This window comes from Anser brachyrhynchus (genome assembly GCF_964034855.1).
Source record: "Anser brachyrhynchus genome assembly, chromosome: 13".
NCBI lineage: Eukaryota > Metazoa > Chordata > Aves > Anseriformes > Anatidae > Anser > Anser brachyrhynchus.
In genome coordinates, this window is record NC_137708.1 from 15,396,043 (window position 1) to 15,414,039 (window position 17,997).

The 17,997-nt window shown below is 61.4% G+C and overlaps 1 protein-coding gene across 9 annotated transcripts in view; it reads right to left on the minus strand.

Annotated features, from left to right (window-relative positions):
* Positions 1–17,535, minus strand: part of NHSL2 (NHS like 2) — a 30,268-nt gene extending 12,733 nt beyond the window's left edge. For 2 of the 9 annotated variants that reach the window (XM_080553769.1, XM_080553764.1), the window contains exons 1-2: positions 17,268–17,535; positions 14,279–16,004 (exon numbers count right to left, since the gene is read on the minus strand). In XM_080553769.1, coding sequence (XP_080409895.1) covers positions 14,279–14,723 — 445 coding nt within the window. In that variant the 5' untranslated portion in view covers positions 14,724–16,004; positions 17,268–17,535. The other 7 variants (XM_080553767.1, XM_080553766.1, XM_080553773.1 and 4 more) reach the window with 5 other exon arrangements.
* Positions 17,536–17,997: the final 462 nt, after the last annotated feature.

Sequence of the window (17,997 nt, forward strand, 5' to 3'; positions counted from 1 at the left end):
GACCTGAGAGCCCCCACCCAATCGCTGGCAATAGGGGAATATCAAAGATGCTTTTTGGCCAAGCGGGAGCTTGGACTCCCAGGAACCCAGGTATGGCTTTGCCAGCCCTGGTAGGAGAAGCACGATCAGCTCCGGTCCCCTGCGAGCCGTGAGCGTCAGCTGGGGCAGGAGACATGGGCAGGGTGCAGGCCAGCATCCCAGAACCCCAGGCCCATCCAAACCCCATGGCCTGGCCACTACCCACATCCCAAGCCAAGAGGACACCGACACTGTGTCAGGCAGCCCACCATCCTTCATCCCTCAGCCCCCAAGCGCACAGCAGCCCCTCCTGACCTAAAGCTCTCTTTTGCCCTATTTCAGTCCTCTGCGCCACCCGCTACAACAGCAGCTGCAAAATTATACAGAGACAGGCTGTACTTCCACCCCCTCTGCCCGCTCATTATTAAGCTGTGACAGTCACTTGGGCTGTGACAATCACTCCACGTTTTTGTGCGGCTCCCAAGCGATTTGCCGGAGGTCCCTCCCAGGGCTGCCAAGTTCCCCGCTGCTCCCCGTGCTGCCACCTCCCCGCTCTCGAGCCCGCAGGAGCACGCAGGGCAGCGGATCACGGCTGGCCCTAGGGCCCAGAGCCCTGCCAGACCTCAGCGTCCCAGCTTTTCTGGCATTTCCAGGCGCTGGGCTGGGTCGCAGAGGGAAGCCGAGCTTCCCGGTGTCTGGAGAGGGTTGCTGAACTGCCTGGGCCGGCCAGGTGGGGACAAAGGAGTGACCAGACAGGTCCTGCTTGTTCGACCCAGCTTTTTCAGAGGGCAGCTGTGCTCGGTCGCCCCATGCTCCCCCCCCCAAACGCCCACTGCAGATTTGCTGGGCTTTCTGCCTGACAGCTCGTGGTGAGAGACCCCTCAGAGACACCCGCTGCCTTCGCGGCTGGTGGGAGGTGGGGGCTGGGGGTGCTGGGGGCTGCGCGGGGCCGGGCTCCCCGCCTCGGCAGGGCCCAGCTCTAGGGCCAGCGCACGCAGGCCTCTGCAACAGAGATGGCTCCTCACGAGCTGGGGCCGGCTCCACGAAGACGGGGGCTGGCTCCGTGCGGTTTGGGGCTGCCTTCTTGCACCTGGGTGCTGGTTCCATTCAATTCGGGGCTGGCTTCTTGCAACCCGGTACTTGCTCCCACCAACTCAGGGCTCGCTCGTTGCAACCTAGGGCTTGCTCCTTGCAATTTGGGGCTCGCTCCCTGCAACCTAGGGCTTGCTCCTTGCAATTTGGGGCTTCCCCGCAACCTAGGGCTTGCTCCTTGCATTTTGGGGCTCGCTCCCTGCAACCTAGGGCTTGCTCCTTGCATTTTGGGGCTCGCTCCCTGCAACCTAGGGCTTGCTCCTTGCAATTTGGGGCTTGCTCCCCGCAACCTAGGGCTTGCTCCTTGCAATTTGGGGCTCGCTCCCTGCAACCTAGGGTTTGCTCCTTGCATTTTGGGGCTCGCTCCCTGCAACCTAGGGCTTGCTCCTTGCAATTTGGGGCTTGCTCCCCGCAACCTAGGGCTTGCTCCTTGCAATTTGGGGCTCGCTCCCTGCAACCTAGGGTTTGCTCCTTGCAACCTGGGGCTCGCTCCCCGCAATTCGGAGCGTGCTCCTGGCAACGTGAGGCTCGCTCCCTGCAATCTGGGGCTTGGCTCCCTGCGTGCCAGAGCTGGCTCCCCACAGCCTGGGGCTCCCCCTCCCGCAGCTCGCCCCCCCTCCACCCGGCGGCACCCGTGCCACGCACCGGGGGCCGGTGCGGAGCAGGGCGGCGGGGTCGGGGCCCCGCGGCAGCCCCACTGCTCGCCGTCCCCGGCAGCGAGGCGCAGCTCAGCTGGAGGTGACCTCACCCGCGTCCTCCAAGCGACCCGCAGGGACCAGGAGGCCGCGGCCAAGGGCGAGCCGCCCCCTCCCCAGCTGCCGCCGCTGCCGCCGGCTCCGTCCCAGCCCGCGGCGGGAGGCACCGGCACCAGGCACCGGGGGGAGCGAAGGGGGGGGGCGCGCGGGGAGCGGGTCCGGTGCCGCCCCGTCCCGTGCCGTGCCGTGCCGTGCCGCCCCGTGCCGCCCCGTGCCGTGCCGTGCCGTGCCGTGCCGTGCCGGCCCCCGGTACCTGTTGCTGAGCGCATCCTGCCCCGCCGCTGGCTGCGCGGCGCCTTCCGCTGCGCGTTGCCCATCCTCCGGCGCTGCTCGCCCGGCCCAGGTGGTCACAGCTCCGCCGCCCCCGGGCCGCTCCCCGCCGCCTCCATGCCTCCCCCGCCGAGCCGAACCGAGCCGAGCCGAACCGAACCGAGCCGGGCCGGGCCGGGCCGAGCCGGGCCGGGCCGGGCCGCACCGAGCGCCCGCCGCATCGGCGCGGCGGCCGCCGGCCCGCCCGCCCCCTCGGAGCCCGCCCGCCGCGGCGGGGCCGCGGAGCGCGATCGCGCCCAATGGCGGCGGCTGCGGGGGGCGGCCGGGGGCGGCGGCGGGGTGCGGGGGGGGGACACGGGCACGGCTGCCGGGGGGAGCGGGGAGGAGGCGGCCCGGAGTGCGGGGATGGGGGTCCCGGGCTCGGCGGGAGGCACAGCCCGGTGAGGGGGGCACCCCTTGGCGGACAGGGTGCCCGGGGGGGCTGCGGGGGTGGCACCGCTCCCCGGGCCCTCCAGGCCGGCCGCCGCCGAGGCAGCTCTCCGTGGCCGGCCCCGAGGGGAGCCGGAGCCCTGCGGTGGTGCCGAGGGAGCAGGGAGGCTGCGGGTGGGCTCTCGGGGACGCTGCCCCATCGGGGAAAGCCCACGCGAGGTGCCGTGCATCGCAGGGGCCATGGGTGGTGGGGACCCGGGCCTGTGGGTGATGGGGTGTCTGTCTGACAGCGACCCTGGGAGGTGTGCTGGGGGAAGCAGGGAGCGCCCAGCGACCCGAACGCTGCGCTGGGACCCGGCTGGCAAAGGGCCCTTACACCCAGAGGCTGGGGGTGCTCGGCGCCTGCTCAGCCGACCCGCTCCATCCTGGGCCGGGAGGGTTCGAGCATCCCTCACCCGCCGAAGCTCAGCATCTTGTGCAGCGACAGAAAGGACCAGAAAGCGCCGGGAGGTTGTTATGGCAACAGCCACAAATTGGATCAGTACTTGGCGCAAGGAGCGGCGGCGTGTGTGACTGATGCGGGAGCAGGTGGGTGTGACAGCTGCGGCGGTGCGGGGGCCCAGCTGTGCCACCCCCGGCTCGCGGGGACGAGCCCCCACCTCGCCCAGGAAAGCGAGGCACCAGGGCAAGCCCGGGCGGCTTGCAGAAACGCCGTCCCAGCAGATATTTTCTCGGAGCCCCCTGCCCCAGCACGCGCCCTGTCCCAGGCGGCGGGGACCCCGCTCGTCCTCCCCCCCTGCGGGGATGCCCCACGCCCGTCTCCTCCTCCGCTGCCGCTCTCCGCTCCCACAGCAGCCCTCCGCTGGCGCAGAAAGCAGCTTCTTTGAAGCAGCCATAAACACTCGCTAAGTGGATGAGCTGATTATTTTCTGGCCAAGAGACCACGTTAAAAATAAATAAATAAATAAATAAAGTAACTAGCGACTCGGATGAGCTCATTGGAGAACAATGGTTTGGGGCCCGAGCCAAGGACAGGGAGAACGGGACCGGGGCTGCGCAGCCCCGTGCTGCTGAAAGCAGGCTGCGGCGTGCGTGGCGCCCAGTGCTGCCCAAGGCCAGGCGAAAGGGGTGCTGCGGGGTGCCCACCGAGCTGGAGGGTGCTGGCAGAGCTCGGGAAGCCGAGCCCTGAGCCTGCCCTCCCTGCGCCTCCCCACCGCCCCCGAAGGTGACCTCCAGAGTGGCCCCTGCGAGGCTGGCCTGGCTCTGGCACCACTCTGCCTGCAGCTCCCAAAACGCCGGGCTGAGGCTGCCGTGCCACCTCGTGTCCCCTCTGGGTTCTGCATTCCTGGGATTCCTCCAGCGCAGCAGCACAAGTTTCCTTGCTCGGCAGCCCGGGAGCTGTACGAGTGTCCCCCGTGAGCTTCGCATACCCCAACAACACCACCAGCACAGGGCACGCTCTAAGGTCTCTGCTGCCCATGCAGGGGTCAGGCACGTGCAGACTGCCAAGGGGATGTGGGTACCCGAGCCCTGAGCACCCCACCAAGCTGCACCCCAATCCCTGGGCACCCAGAGCTCCTTCCAGCTTGGGAGCAGCAAATGCAACCAAAAGCCACTGCACAGGACAACCAGCACAGACCCAGACAAGTGCCACATGCTGTAATATCCTCACCACGATGTATGAGCCCACTGCGGGGGACGTGGTGCCAGTGACGCTGCTGGGGCGCAGGGCATGGCACTGGCATGCTGTCCCCCACATGGCCACCGACCTTGGTCACAGCACCTCTACCTGCAGCCACCACATCGTGCCCAGCATGGGGGAACCCACGTTGAGCACCCATCCTGTGGCCGGGAATGTGGCAGTAAGGCAGGGGCACTCCGGGCACCTCCCATCCCGACGGGCACCCTGGGGATGGTCCCTGCCCCAGCCGGTGCCAGCGGCAAGGAGGAAGGCGAAGAGAAAAAGGAGGAAGAGAAAGAGGAGGAGGAGGCGGTGCCCAGCCCCAGGTCTGGGCACGGCTGTGGGGCACTGCCCAGGGCACAGAGGGCTCTGCATCCCTAATGGCCCCACGCCACGCACCCGCTGCGCTCCCTACCCTCGTCCCGCGGAGCTGCCAGCCCCCTCCCTGAAGCAGGACAGCGAGTCGGGTGGAGGAGGATGATAAAACTTCTACATACCCAGCTCGGCCTCCTCCTCTTTCTCTCCCCGCAGGGATGGGGGCCACGGGCTGCTCCGTGCCCCGCTGGCTGCCCTGTGCCCCCATGGCACCCTGGCACCCAGCGGGGTGGCTGCGCGGGGCGAACTGGCTGCCGGCCGCTGCTCGAACTCGGCCGCTAACTCGCTCCAGGTTTGCTGGGAGAAAGGCTGCATGGAAATGCTTTCCCACCCCAGCCCAGGCCCTTCTTAAAGACATAGCTGCACTTCCCCGCCGCAGACGCATGCCACGGCGGAGCCATGGAGACGGCGCGGGGATGGAGCGTCCTGCTGGCCGGGGGAGCAGGGGATGGGGGCCACCAGGTTGGTGGGGCTGCGGGAGAGGAGATGCCCCCGGCCACCCCACCAGTGCCGTGCCAGCGTGTGTAGCTGCCGTGAGCAGAGCCAGCCTCTCCTCTCCGTTAATTAACGGGGTTCGGGCAGAAGGCTGGAGGGATTTGCTCCAGACTCCATCCTGCAGCTCCCCTGGGCTCTGTCATTTGCTCGGTGATGTCCCTTGCTCTGCCCTTTGGCCCCACCGCTTTGGGGCACATCCGTGGTGCAATGGTGCCAGCTCTCCTGCCCAAGCTGGTCCCCTGCATAGCGGGGTCCCCTGCATGGGCAGGAGACGATCCTGCCACCCTGACCTTACCTCCTGCTACCATTGCTTTGCCTATCCCACAGCTAAACAGAAACCTGGAGTCACCAAGCAATATCCACCAGCACAAATCCCCCCACGACCTTTTGGCTGACTGCTTCCAGCCAAGCCCCTCTGCACAGGAGCCTCCAGACGAGCACCCTACAAGCAGGAAACCATAAGCCACTCTCATGCACACAGCTGGGGCGTCCACAGCCTGCCCTGGGGCCCAGCCGAGGCAGGGAACGAGGGTTTCACATCTGAGCTGATGTGCCCAGCTGAACTGACCGCGCGTGTGAAGCGTGCAGCATGAAGTAGACCTGCTGCTTCTAGACCAGAGCTGGAGAAAAGAAACAGCTCCTTGCCACCACCATGCCCGCCATCCTAAAGCCAGACGTCAGCTCTAACATGCACGGGCCACACGGAGCTCTGTCAGGCAGCTCTGCCAGGGCCCAATGCCAGTGGCACCGGGTACCTGGGGAGCACAGGTCTGCAGCTGCTGGTTGCAGGGGTGCCATGGGGTTTGGGGATGGGATGTGGCCATCCCCGTGAGGCTGCTGAGGGCACGGGCGGGTGGCACAGAGCCAGCTGGCACCCAGCTGTCCCCATGTATTCACCTCTGGGAATGGGTGTAGGGGCTGTGCCAGGTGTGTCCCAACCCTGGTCAGCAGCAGGGAGCTGGGTCCTTGGGCGAGTAGCTCCTGCCTTTCAGCTCTTACGGCCTCGAGACGACCTCTGCTGTGCTCGGTAGCTGCTGCACACACCGCGCGGAGGCGGTCCTTCATGTTTGTGCAGCGTCTGGCACCTGCAAACGCCCCACGACAGCAGGCGCTGGAGGGATGAGCTGCTCCAGCCCAGCGGTGCGGGTGCTTGCGGCATCACCCCTTGGTCCAGCGCCTGGCGACGGTCCTGCGTGAGCGCTTTTACTTTCCTGAGTGTTACAGAGATCTCTGCAGCTGGAAAGCAGGTTGCCAAAGTGAGCTCCAACTCTTGTTTGCACATGAAAGTGAATGCATCCTTCAGACTGCTTAAGATGATGCAAGCCTCTTTGGAGACATAGTTGAAACTAATCCATGTTCCTGTGCAGCGTAACCACTGCCACATTCACAGCCAGTACGATGTTGTAAGCGCTTCCTGAAAGCAGCCACTCTGATATAGAAATACTACGGAGGCTAAAGGAGCCTCTACCTGCGACCTGGGGCAGAAGGGAGCATGAGCACCAAGGCTGTGCGACGTTGCAAGTGGATGGTAGCACACCCCATGCCTCCATGCACCGCCAGTGGGTGGTTTGGGTCCCCCTGCGAGGGAATTGCAGCCCCATTGCAAGCGGGAAGGGAGGCAGCGAGGTCACAGCGACAACCTGGAGAAGACACCCCCAGTGCCAGCTCCCAGCTCATCCCCGGCACTGCCTCCACTCCTTCCCTGAGGAAACTGCGGCGGCGGTGTCTGCTCCTAACCACCGCACTGCCTACATTTGCGGAGAGCGGATATCAGCCCAGTGCTATCAGCCGAGGCGGGTCTGGATGCGAGACGAGCGTTATTCGTTTATCCCCTCGCTCTCCCCGCTGCTCCCCGCAGACGGTTCCCGTTAAGAGGCAGGGTGCGGCTCCGCGCTCCGCTCCTCTGGCAGCCGAGCCCATCCCAGCCTTGCTCAGCCTCCTTCCTCCCACTTGCGCCAAGGCCACATTTGGGGGAGCTGCGCTCTCCCCTCTGGCGCTGAAATCACCGCTGGCTTAGGAAACAAACAGGCGGAGGAAACTTCTTGGAGGCTTGGGAGGCTTCTTGGAGCCACACCGGAGGAGGCTGAGGCCAGGATGAGCAGCTCCGGTTCCCAGGATGGGGACTTCTCCAGACCTTCGCCTCCTGCTTGGCATCGTGCTTACCCCACGGGGTCATGGCATCTCCTGCCCCTGCCCCGTGCATCTGCATGGTGGGAGCTCTGCACCACCCCCAGCACTTCCATGCGGGTGGCGGCTCTGCCTATCTCCACCGCTTGCGTTGAGATGTGAGCTCAGAGGACGGCAAGCACTGTGTATTTGGGCAGGAGCAGTAAACAGCTCCTGCTGCCAGCACAGCCCAGGGTTCCTTCCAGAGAATCATCCCCACAGCTCCTCAGGGACGATGGTTTAAATAGCTCTCGGCACCAGGCCCCATCCTCTTTGTCACCAAGAGTTATTTCGGGAGTGGCTGGGTCCCCAGGGGTGAGGGCTGAGCGGGGAGCACGAGCCCGTGCCCCCCAGCTGGCACCCAGGGGGCTGCGAGGGGCAGCGCTGGGACGGGCGCGCGCTCTCCCTGCTCTCACGTGATGGCCGATGAATAAGGGCAGAGGAATCCGACAGCCTTTGGCTGCTGTCTTGCAGTGGAAACAACCGCGCTGCCTTGTCAGATTAAGCACTCCCCTGGCCCTTTGCGGCGCGATTCCTTCATCCGGCAGCAATGTGACTGCCCCAGCGCCTGCCTCTCCCGAGGAGGAAGGCAAGGCGGCTCCTGCTGCCTCTGCAGATGGACAAACTGCACGGGCACAGTGGGCACCCAAGCTGCCTGAGCGGGCAGGCGCTTTTTCGGCACACTTTAACCTGCCTGGGAGGAACCAAAGCCAGGGAGAGGATCCTGAGAAAATCCGGGATGAGCAAACTGGGGGGAGCATCCTCGGGAAGGGCAGAGCCAGAGCCTGGCCCTCTCCCCCAGCATCGCACGGCTGCAGTTTCTTCACTGGAGTTCGGCAATACCTGGAGCACTACCACTCACTGCCAAAGCCCAGAGACGTCTCTAATCACCAGCATGTGGTGTCAGCTCCGAGCCAGAGGACGTGATGAACCCAGCCCAGCCGAGGTGACAGCTAGCAGGTGCTGCAGCCCTGCCTGGGACTCGGTCCTGAGGTACGAGCCTTCTCTGCTGGACTGCAGGGAGGCTGCTCCAGGGCATGATTGGTGCTGCTGATTCACCGCCATGTCCCCAGGGACCAGACATTTTGGTTTTGTTCCGCTTTGAGAAGAGAAACGTGATTTTTCCCTTTGGATCCTCTTTAAGAAATGGAAAAAGGGGAACCCACACCCACCCTCCAACAGCATGTTGTTAAGTGTTTGTTCCCCCCCAAGGGACCTGGCACGGTGCTGTGCCCCAGTGCAAAGCGCTCTCGTGCAGCCCTGGGCTGTCTCTGCTCTCCCCACAAGAACAGGGGGCCAGGAGCTTGTGGGGGTGTTCATGTCCTCCAGGCACGTGAACCGATCTCCCCAGCAGCAGACTAACATCGGAGCTCTTTGAAAAACAAACAGCAAGAGGAACAGCAGTCAGAAATTTGCTCTTGCACCCCTTGGGCTGCAGAGCAGCGGTGGCAGGTGGATGAGGAGCGGGTGGTGCTGCCCTCGGGGTGGGGGGAAGGCAGCCTGCCCATGTCCCTGTGCCCCACCGAGCTGGGCTTGTGAAAAGCCAAGCTTTCTTTTTTCTTTTTTTTTTCTTGACGCACCTCCAACCTCCAGCTAGTGCCATTTATGCACATCTGCATGCATGCATATTCATGCCTCTAATGAGGAGATGTGGCAGGAGAGGACTGCCCATCCCTGCTGTCCCCTGCCCGAATCCTGACGCCGCCATGGCTGCAATGTCCAGCCCGGTGGCACAAAGCTCCTGCGGCCAAAAGCGTTCCCAACCTACGGGCCAGGAGGGGACCATCTGGCCACCATCAGGGCCAGCTCCTCCTCCAGGGGACAGCGGTCCAGCACGTACGGTGACGGCACTCGCTCTGCCCTACTGCAGGTGTCAGCTTGGGTGACTGCGGTGTCTCCTTCTCCCCATATTCCTGTACCAGCCGAGGCAGGGGACAGCGGGAGCCTCTTCCTTCCCCTGATAACTTCTTTGCTCCACCAGCATTTGCAAGAGCAGCGCATCTCCCAGGCCAAGGCTGAGCGCTCGGCTTGCATCCGGGAAGCACGAGGCGAGGGTCTGGCAGTCATTTCCCATGGCTCCACGCAGACGGAGCAGCAAACGGCACTCGCGAGGGGGTTTGCAGAAAGCACAAGAGACACATACTTTGTCAAGGGCCTGAGAAATGCGCTGCGCTTCTGGGGAAAGCATGCTCCAACAACAACCCCCCCACCCCCCCCACCTCGCAAAGCGTTTGAAAATAAACTTTTATAAACAAAGCCAAAACGAGCTTATTTTAAGCTCCTCTGAAACAGGCTGCCCGCTTATGACCCGGGGCGTGAGCCTGGTGCCAAACCGAAAGGCTCGAAAAGGGAAATGAGAAGCAGCTCGGGCGCAACCCGGCCCCGCTCGCTGCCGGGGGAGCAGGGCTGCGGGCAGGACGCCCCGGCTGCGGGCTGCCCCTTGCCTCCGGCCGCCCCGGAGCCCCCGGGGAAGCCGCTCCGCACCCAGCCGCGGCTCCACGGAGGCCGAGAGCGCAGCGACGGGGGGACGGTCGCCCGTCCCCGGAGCCAGGGGAGGCGAGGAGCGGGGCTGGCCGGAGCCGCTGGCCGGCGGCAGCCCCCGCCGGGAGGGGAACGCGCTTGGCCGGCAGCCCGGCAAACCCCCGCTGCGCGGCCCCGATGGGACGGGGGTCCCGGGGGGGGAAGGGGGGCTCGGGGGGGCTTACCTGGGTCTGCCCCGCGCAGCGGGCGGCCCCGCAGCAGCGCCTGCAGGCGGGAGGCCCGGCGGTGCAGCCGCCCGGTGCGGCGGCCCAGAGCCGCGACGTGGCCCTCGATGTCCCCGAGCAAGGCGAGCGAGTGGCCGCACAGGTCGGCGAGCTGCCGGAGCAGGGTGAGCGCCGCCAGGCTGCAGACGTCCCGCAGCTCGGCCAGCGGCACCGCCCGGCCCCGCCGAGCCACCACGCTCCGCTTGTAGAACGGCATGGCACGGCACGGACCGGCACGGCACGGCACGGACCGGCACGGCAAGGCACGGCACGGACAGACACGGCACGGCACGGACCGACACGGACCGGCACGGCCCGGCATGGAGCGGCGCGGCACGGCCCGGCTCGGCACGGCACTGCGCCCGCCGGCCCTTCAGCCCCGCTCCCCCGGCCGGCCCCGCGGCTGCGAGGGCTCTGGGCCGGCCGGTGGGAGGAGGAGGAGGAGGAGGAAGAGGAGGGAGGGGCGGCCGCCGTCGGGGATGCTCGGGACCCCCACCCCCGTCGGTGTTTCCTGCCCCGGCCGGTGCGGCGGGGGGCTGCCAGCCTTCCCGCGGGTGCCCGGCCCGGCTTCTGTGGGATTTCGGGTGCGGGGGCTCCGGGAGGAGAGCGGGACCCCGGGGGAGGCAGCAGGGGAAGCACGTTAATCTTGCATTTTTCTGGCATTGCTCTCCCCGTGGATGTTCTTGGCCACCGGCAGCTGCTCTCCTCTGCTCGTCCCCCCTCTCCCCAGCGCACACTAAAGCAAATATTTGTGCTGGCCCCGGAGCAAAAATTCCCCTGGTTTAAACCGTCCGCAACCTGCCGTCCCTCTGGGGTCGCTCTGGGATGCAGCGGGGCTGGACTGGCTGCTGCGCTCCCAGCTCGCTGCAGGCCTTGGGCGCGGGGTGCTCCCGGGGCACCCGGCCTCTGGGAGCTCCGGTTACGGCAGGGCGACGGTGCTGAGCAGAGCTGGGCGGCTGCCTCCCCCCCACAGCTCAGCGAGAGCATCAGTGAGGGCAGTAAGGAGGGCAGGACCCCTGCCAGCGCTTGAGGAGCCTCTTGCCCTTTCCTGAAAAGGTTGATTTTACCATGTTTTTGCTGCTCTTTTCTTCACACCAATGTTTTTTCCTCTTCTGTAGGAAAAAAAAAAGTGCATTGGCAGCATATTCCCGTGTCTGCATGGATATCCCCTTGAGGTGCCATAGCTTTGGAGCACAGTGCAAGGGTGGGTGGCCCCTAAAAGCGGAGAGTGCAGCAGCCATGCTGGGGGCACCCCCAGATCCCGCTGGGTGCACCCAGCACCCTCCCTGCAGCCCCCATTGCCTGGGGAAGAAAAAAATCGCAGCAAGCGTAAAGCACCGCGTCCCCCGCGTGCCCTTCCAGCATCCAACTATTTTCAGCACTGGGAATTTCCTGAGCCGGATGCTGTTTCTGTCTAAATGATGACCCTTGCTGCGCTCCTCTGTGCCTTTGCCTGGTCTCTGCTTGGGTTTGTGTTCCTGCACCCAAGCCCAGCCCCATGGGGCTGCTGCGCCCCATGAAGGACATCCCGCTTCCCTTCCTTTGCTCCTTGTTTAGCTCCGTTGGGTGCCCCTGAGCTCTCCCGTAAGCTGCAGAGGGCAAATTCAACGCTGCAGTTGTGGGTTTTCACCTATTTCCCCCAGACAGATTTGCATACAGCAGTAAGGTTTTGTTGTGGTGCCTCTCTGCCAGCACTGTGCTGGTCCCTGCGTGTTTGCAAGTGGGGAAACTGAGGCACGGGATCACACCCTGGATGAGGGTGATGTCAGCCTGATCCTCTTGGCCTGGTCGGTCCCTGACCGTGAATCATCTTCTGGGCAAGGAGAGCATCTGGAGCCCATCAGGATCCCTCGCACAGGTCGAGCCGGGAGGAACAGACTGTGCCGAGCTCTGCTCGGCTCCAAGCCTTCCCCAGCCCACCCTGGCCCTGGTGCTGACCTCTCGTACTGCCAGAAAAGGAAGAATACACACAGACATTGTGCCTATTTTCGTGGCTTTTCCAACAGAGAGCTGCTTGCTTCCAGATTTCCTTAGAGAAGCCTGGTTTAAGCTGTTCTCCATTCTAACAGCTACTGTCTGCACCAGGAAGTGGGTGCGGAGCGGGGACCCCCACCTAAATGTGAGCGGAGGGCACTGAGCACACGCAGCAATCCGTGGGTAATCAAGGGACTCCAGGAACCGGGGGATTCATGAAAACATCCCACTGTGCAAGACCCTCCGTAAAATAACAAAATCTGGCTGCTTAGCAATTTAAACTTTTTATTTTTATTTTATTTCTTAATTGTGTGTGTTTTCCTCTAGTCTTCCATTAAATTTTTAGTGAGAAAACTAAAAGGACACTCTAAAAATGAAGTGAGCTGAATAATGGGGTCACCATGTTTTTAGGCTGATCATGCTGCACAGAGTGGGGCTGGCCAGGGCCGGAGCAGCCGCAGGCATGCTTTGGAGCTTCTGGACAAACCCCCCAGGAGAAATCCCATGGGGAAGCAGCATGGGGCGAGTCGTGCGGTGGCTCCCATCCTGCTTTGGTCCATGCTCATGGTGCCCGAGCTGGTCCATGGGGGCTCTCAGCCATGCTGGGTTATTTGCTCTGTTTTTCACAGCTTGCATTCTGCAAATCCTGCTGCCTGCCCAGAGCAGTGGCTGGGGGTCTGTGGGGCACGGACCCCTCTGCGTGGGAGCCGCCGGGGCCACAGCTGGCTGCAGCGGACGTGCAGAACGCCGGCACATGGAGCAACGGGCTCGGCGTCCTGTGGGAAACATGTCACTTGGCTACTGGCCGGGAAGGAGCCTAGCCAGTTCTGCAAACACTGATTGCAACCAGATGCTGCCGGGGGTGCTCTCCCTGCCCCAGACGGCTCGCCCCGCAGGAAAGCCCACCCTCGCCCCGTGGACGCGATGCCACGGGGATGCTGCCAGCCCGTGCAGGGTTGGGGTTTCCTCTGCTCCCGCTCTTGCGAGCGGCTGCGCAACCGCCCAGCCCTGGCTTCCGCGGCAGGCTCTGCAGCTGGCGGCCAGCTGGACAATTTGGGGAGCCCGGCCCTGCCCTCGCCTCGATGGGAACCCTGAGGAGCACAGGCAGCGAGGGCCAGCCAGCCTCGTGCCTTCTCACCCAGCGTCTGGCCACACGAGCGGGGGATCCCAGCCGCCCTCGGCACCCCGCGGGGCTCCCAGTGGGCTCCCAGTGCCCACTGGAGGGTGCTCTCTGCCAAGCTTTGCTTCAGCTTTGCCTCACTGCTTCTGCTCCCTAGCACTAATTGGCAGAGCAGAGCCTCCGAGCACGTCTTCTACAACCATTTGGTGCCATTTCCTAACAAAATATGATGCAGATTAGCCCACGCACAGGATTCTTGGTCCTAATCGTTGTAGTAGCTCTTTTTAAATTATCCCAGGGACTGCCCCATGCTGTGAAGCCGGGCTTTGCACTAGCTGAAACTTTTCTCTCTGGTGTGCTACAGTATTTGTTTGCTGAAGTAGCTATTCAGCTACAAAGGCTTCACCCAGTTCCCTGGCTTGATTAGGTTTCTCTGAGATGCTTACAGGCTTTTCTGGATTCAATTAACTCCCCTCTGTGTCATCGACAAACTGGGCTCTGTTTTCCAGCTCCTTCTTTCCAGATCGCTGTTGAAAACATTAACATATGCAGCGATGAGACCCGTTCATGAAAAATTGAAAATTAAGTCCCCTTGGTTGTCTATCTAAGACTTTTTTTTTTTTCTTTCCCCCATAATGTCATTCTTCTCCTGCCCGCTTGTGCTGCACCTTGCAGGTACCCTGGCTGGTCCAAATGAGCCGTGCCTCCTGTTAGAAGTAGGAACACCACCGGGGACGTTTTGGAGAGACTGACGAATTTCCCTTCCTGGAGTCCGTGTCATCCCATCTGTGCTCTGTTAGTCTATTTTTAATCACAGCTTAAAAACATTTTCCAGGAACAAATGCGAAGCTTACTGGCCTGTGATCCCTCAGTCCCCTCGAGGCGGCTCAGGTCCAGGTACCCGACTCGCTGCCAGGCGTAGCGGGGGCTGCGCTGAAGGGCTGCGTATTTGTGGAAGCAGATCAGCAAAGTCTGCCCCCTCCCTCCGTCATGTTATCGCACCTCACGGGGTCAGCGTGGGGCACCCGAGTGGTTTTCATGATCTAGGGGGGTGGTAATATTCTAACAATAATCGTTATAATCGTTCAGCTCCTGGCAGCCGGCGCGTCGAGCCCTGTGCATGCCTCACGCCCACACACCCCACCTCGGGGGAACTTACATGTTCCCTTCTGCGCTTTGGCCAGGCTTCCTCTCCGGTGCAGCCCTCGAGGGACCCGCATTTGCCCTTTCTTCCATCTGTGTTGATCCTTCACATTTCCAAAGCCTGGGAGGACACCATCACATCCCCATCGGCCCAGAGAGCCCGACACCGGGGCTGCTGGGCTGGCTCCTGGCCCCAGCTCCCACAGAGCCCCACGAAGGAGCCATCCCGCGGCTGGAGCAGGGGAGGGGAGGCTCCCACCCCAGATTTCCTGCTGGGAAGGGCAACTTGGGATGCAGGGCTGCACTTCAGTGAAGAGGTAGCGCGGATTTAGTACGGGCAGCTTGCTGGGCAGCTCCAGATCTCCTTTGATGCTGAAGCCATCCTGGTGTGCAGCTGAGCCACCCCACGAGCCTTGGTGGATGCAGGACACCAGCAACGCCAGGCTGCAAGAGGGTTCCATGGTGGGATCTCATGGGGGATTCCTCCCATGGAGGAGACGCTTCTGCCATGTGTGAAGTGTCACAGTGCTGGAGCACAGGGCTGTGCAGAGCTGGGCACCGTGGGACCCTCGGGCTCTGGGCAGGAAGGGGCTCTGCATCACTGGATGTCACCAGCCCCTGTGCAAAGGGACAGGAGCGCCCCAGTCTGTGCCCCAAAACTCCAGCAGCAATGCTCTAAACTCCGGCAGCACTAGTCCCACTATGGGCTTGGTCTGTGGACTGGAGCACAAGCAAAGCCCTCACGGAGGACATCCTGGTGGTGGGACCCCAGCTCCTGCAGCTCCTGTGGTGGTAGCTGCCAGCAGCAGCTGAGGAAGTGCCGTCTGTTAGCGCAGCAAAACCCTGCAAACCCCAACAAGTGACATCGCAGCCTCCTGGGTGGTGGCCTCCCTGCAGAGGACAGCTGACAGTGAAGACTTGCAGGTCCTCAGTAGTGTTTCCTAGGGGTCCTCTTGTCCTGTTCCCAGCAGGAAGGGAATGTTTGTGTGGCTCCAGCAGGGATATGGGGAATTTCTCTCACCTGTCTTAACAAGGGGGCGTAGGACTGCCCGTAAAAGTGAAAGTCATCCTGTGCAAAACGCAGTTGTGCCCGGGCAATGTCCCACCACTCGTGCAATCTTTCTTAGTATCAAACTATCAATTAAAAACTTTGCAGAACTCGACTATGTTTCTTTCCCTCTATTTTGCAGGATGCTGCTGTTTAATCTTCAGGGACACAGAACTCATTATTTAGTGTGCTGGCAATGATGAGTAAGTGCTTAAATAAACTAGCACAAAATAATAATTATCTGACGAAACCCACAGGCAAAATTCAATCTGCAGGGCAAAGGAACACGGCTCTTCTAATAGACGCACCGCAGGTATTTGCGTCTGTTCAGAAGTGATACTTTGAAGCTGCGTGAATACCTGTGATTTTTAAATGAGTCTCAGTACATGGGTCACTTGGGCAGAGCCGGTGTGGATGTATCTTGCTGCACACTCAGAATCACTTATCCTTTTCTTTTGCTGCACCAGGAGGCTCCAGGCATGCTGGCAGTCATGGCATTTTCTGCAGTGATGTTCTTGTTTGCTCTCTATTTCATCCTTAAGATAACGTACTCCCACAACTGAAAGGAGATTTACCTGTGCCAACAGATTTTGAAGATCTCTACCAGTTTAACAGATGGGCTGGCAGTGGCGTGGCAGCAGCATGGAGGGGATGCGCAGCCTCAAGGGCCAGGAGAACCCAGGCAGATCCATTCCTGTGATCAGGGACAACATGCTGGTGAGCCCAGCTTGGGGCTCTCATGACCCAAGGACCAAAACAAGGGCTGTCACAGGGGTATTTATAGAGAGAATTCGATCCCAGGGTTAAATTATAACTAGCACCTAGTGGAGGCTTCAGCATCTACACCAGGTGCTACTGAAGCTCCCAAGAAGACAGCTGGGAAGGGGTTACATCATGGAGTGTGTTCTGCCTTTCGGTTTTGGTGCTCTCTGGTGTCTTTGCCTCTTCTGGAGTGGCACTGCCCGTGACACTTGGGATGTTTCTCCATGGGTGACACAGGAGCACATCTGAATATCACAACCCCACAGTCTCAACCTCAACCCTCACCCAGCCATAAGCCTAACAAATATCATGATAATTTACTCTCAACCTTTTTTTTTTTTTCTCCTGAGCTCTGACTCAAAAGCCAACCCACGCTTTAAAATAACTTTGCTTCTGTTTTCCTAACCGCCTAAGTAAGCTGAAGGCAAACCATGGAACAGCTGCTGGCACCGACCTTCACCCTGTTCCCAGCATCCAGCTTTTAACCGAGCAGCCAGCACCCACCTGCAGCCTGCTCCTGGAGCTTAGCCCCATGTCCCCCTCCAACTTCTGCTCTGCTCTTGTTTGCCCTAGCACTGCTGGCACTTTCCTGGAGCAGGCTTTGGTAACAGAGTGTGTGAAATATCCTGCTCCAAATGCCCTGAGATTTTGCCAGTCCACAAAGATGGGCTGCAAAGCACCAGGGACAAGGGCGACCATTTGTCACAGGGCTGCGTTCTCCATGGAGGAGCACATTGTGCCTTTCAGACACAGGATCTGACCCATCCTTGCGGGGAGCACAATGTCACGAGGATGTGCCCTCACCTGCAGGACCACCACAGCCTCTTGACACGCGGGGGCCAAACACGCCAACAACTTTAGGCAATGCCAAGCAGAGAGACAGGGCCACATGCGTTAAAGCCCTCCCCATCTCAGCCAGGGTTTGGCAGGGCTCATCACACCAGAGGCTGCCTCAGCAGCTCAGTCCCTTCCATTAGCATGCAGCGGCGAGAGGAGTGTCACGCCAGGTGATCCGTCACTGTCACTTCCGATTACAATAATAAATGTCTCCTGCTTCCTAATTTGCTGTCCTGGTCCTGCCAGCCACGGCTGCGCTCCCTGCACTTATTAAATGCACGGAGAACATTGTCATTACTGTCCGTGTCATTTGCTAAGTGTCTCTCAGCTAGTTAAATAAATGTTGGTTAGAACTTACCCACATAACAATGTGCTGCCTCGTGCTTGGGAAGCATGCTCTCCTCCTGCTTTTGCTGTCTGGCTCCTCTCCTGGAGTGTGTGGAGAGGCGAGGGTGGAGGTCGGTGTCTACACACGCACTTGGTGTCCTGTTCCCCAAATAAGTGCCATACCGGGAGGGCGGGAACCCAGCACAGGGCTCTGAAGTCTCCTCCAGCAGCCAGCCACCACCCAAGTCTGGTGCTGAGCCCTACCCAAAGCACACCCCCTGGACTTCAGATCCATCTCAGAGGTGAAAGCTCCTCTTCCTGCTTCTGTCTCCCAGGCCCCTTAACTATCTCTGTAGTTTCCAAATCTTTTCCCTAGCAGCACGTCAAACAAGCTGTTCTGTCGCTAACATGTGTTGATAAGGTCACGTACGGCTGCTTGTGCTTTAGCTGTTTTACTCATGAACAGAAAACTCTGGGACCTGGGCCACGAGCTAGAGCCAAATCAATGAGAGCTGTTGTTGGCTTGCTTTTTCTGAAGAAGTGGGATCATGCGGAAAACAAGGATAGTGGAGAGCTCTTGCATCGGGGCACCCGGCGTTTGACTCCATGCCAGCAAGGCTTCCCATGGGAAATGTCTGAGCAAGACGCGAGAGGCCAAGGAGACGTGGGAGCTCTGCAATGGGAGGCATTCAATCTGCTCTGCTCGGAGGTTTGTATTTCTTTCATCTGCGTCAGAGTTTCGGCAGCAGCTGAGATTTCCC